At 52.4% G+C, this 2,360-nt stretch overlaps 1 protein-coding gene across 1 annotated transcript in view; it reads right to left on the bottom strand.

The window, feature by feature from the left end:
- AMOTL2 (angiomotin like 2) overlaps positions 1-155 on the bottom strand; it is a 26,248-nt gene extending 26,093 nt beyond the window's left edge. The window contains exon 1 of the mRNA XM_010001508.1: positions 54-155. Coding sequence (XP_009999810.1) covers positions 54-155 — 102 coding nt within the window. The remainder of the gene's footprint in view (positions 1-53) is intronic.
- Positions 156-2,360: the final 2,205 nt, after the last annotated feature.

A 2,360-nucleotide genomic window follows, 5' to 3' on the forward strand; every position in this document is an offset into this window, starting at 1 on the left:
GGGCCGCTCGCCCCCCCCCACGGGGCTGAGGGGATGGCGGGCGCCCCGCGCACCCGCGTCCCTCGGCCGCTCTCCCTGCGCGCATCCGGGGTGTCCGCCCAGGCATCAGCCGTCCCCGGCGGCCCGGAGCTCCCAGGGACAGGGGGCTGAGCCATCCCCGTGCCTGTAGCTTGTTTCTCTCTGAGGAGAGGGAAGGACACGCCACGGTTTGGTGCCTCTGGAAGAGACTTCCATGTTCTGCTTAGCGTCCTGTGCTCCGGACGGGGAGAAAATGCGTTCCAGGAAGAGCTGCTTGTTGCACGAGTTGCTGTTCCCAGCTTGTGTGGAGCCCAGGCTGAAGAACGTGCTTTTGTAGACACTGGTGTCACGACCAGGAGACCCTTTTTGTTGCCCAGAGGTCCCTGGGACTGGCAGATAAGTGGGATGAAATTCAAGCCAAACCGTGGTAGGAGGCTCCAAAAAGACATCCCTGCTTGAAAATAAGTTTTCCACAAGAAGTGCTGGACGAGATGGGCTGTGAAATGACACAGATTGTTCCCAGCTCCCCTGCGTGAACCTCCTGAAGAAAAGCTTAAGCCACAGGGTGGTTGGGTCTTTTCTGCCACTGGAGGTTTTTCCCATGGCAGGAAAGGTGAGAAATTCTGGCTGTGGGTCACGGAACTGGGGGAGAAAGCAGACAACGCAGCAGCTGCTCCTGTACCACCGACCCAGGTGTGTGATTTGGAGGAGGGGGTTAACTTGTGAAGACTCAAATTCTTCCCAAATGTATATTCTAAATCTTCACAAAACACCCCTCAGTAGTGGTTGGGGAGGAAGTTTTGAAGTGTAGGTGGGTGTACGGGGGAGTTCCTGAGTTTTCCTAGGACCTTTCCTAGGACCCAAGTGCTTCTGAGCTGCTGTGCAACCCTGGCTGTGTTGGGTGGTCGGGCTCTGAGGAGGGACAACTCCCATTGTACCAAGTGCTGACAGCTTTTCCAAGGAATTTCACCTGAAAGAATTCACTGGATGCATCTTTTCTGCCTCTTCCTGCCATGACTTTCCATCTCCCGGGTGTTTCTCTCCAGAGCCACATGCCGTACTTCCGCATGAGGATGGCATGGGAAATAATCCATCAGCAGCTGCTGTGAGAAAGGAACTATTGGAGCAACACTGTGATCACCTCCGAGCGACTTAATTTAGTTCCTCTGCTGATAATCTTATTTGAGAAGGCAGCAGGAACACAGATTTTTTTTTTCTCTCTTTAGCTTGGGAATTAGTGGTGAAGTTGGTTTCCCCTCCCCTCTGATTTTGGAGACAGTAACTCTCCTTGAAATGAACTCCTGCACTTCAAATGCAAGCCAGAAAGATCTCTGGGACCTCCCCAGGAAGAACAAATGCTGTGAACCTTCATCCAGAGGGATGTTCCCACCTGGCCATGTTATGGACAAATGGGACTCTCCTCTGTGGTGACAGTTGTGTCACTGAACTTCTCTTCCGCAGGACAATGTGCTACTGTTGCCTTAAAAAAAATAAGTGTTTTTTCTTTTGTTTCTGGAATGTGTGTGATCTGCTTGACTCCTTAAACTGGATTTGTGGTGGCCACAGAAAGCCAAGCCTTTACCATCTTTTCTTTTGCAACAAATTCATAGCAAAGACCTTGTAGTTGGGATTGGTTTGTTTCGGGTTCCTCATGTCTCCATTATCTAATGCGGAGAGAGAAGTATTTTTTCCTTTTTATTAAAATAAAGATGTAAGCTACATGAAGAGCCTTACTTGTTTGGTTTGAACGATTTTTAAAAATATATTTTCTTTTTTTAATGGAGTGACTTCTTTTTATGAAGAAAGTTCCCTGTATCCATGTGGCTTTTAGCTCCCGGAGTCAAGGATCAGCACAAAAGCCTCTCAGTGATTGTCACACAGCCCTGAAGGGACAATTCAGGATAGAGTCAAGCAGAGAGGGCTGTGATGGTGGGATAGAATCAAGCAGAGAGGGCTGGGATGGTGGGAGGAAGGAGCAGCTGTGGACACTTTGCCTGGATGTGCAGCCAGGTGGTGCCTTCCCTGTCCCCTGCACCAACCCGCGAGCATTTCAGAGGTGTCAACCCCGTTCAGGGGATGCCTGCTCTGCTCACTTGGAAGTGCCTGTGCGCTTGTGGCAGCTGAAAAAACCTTCCTTGGAGGAGACGGTGGGTGCCGAGGGACCGAGGCAGGAGCCCCGCAGGGCTCCCCAGCATCTCCCCTCGGCGCCAGCTCCGCTCCCAGACCCACGAGGAGGCTCCTCGCTCCTTCCAGCCGCCGCTCGGGCTCCTGCCACACGGGCCGCCCCAGCGCCTTCCCCTGCCCTACGAGCCCCGCAGCTGCCTTAAAGAACAAGACAGTTT

Source organism: Chaetura pelagica, unplaced genomic scaffold, assembly GCF_000747805.2.
Source record: "Chaetura pelagica isolate M959 unplaced genomic scaffold, ChaPel_1.0 scaffold527, whole genome shotgun sequence".
Taxonomy (NCBI): Eukaryota; Metazoa; Chordata; class Aves; order Apodiformes; family Apodidae; genus Chaetura; species Chaetura pelagica.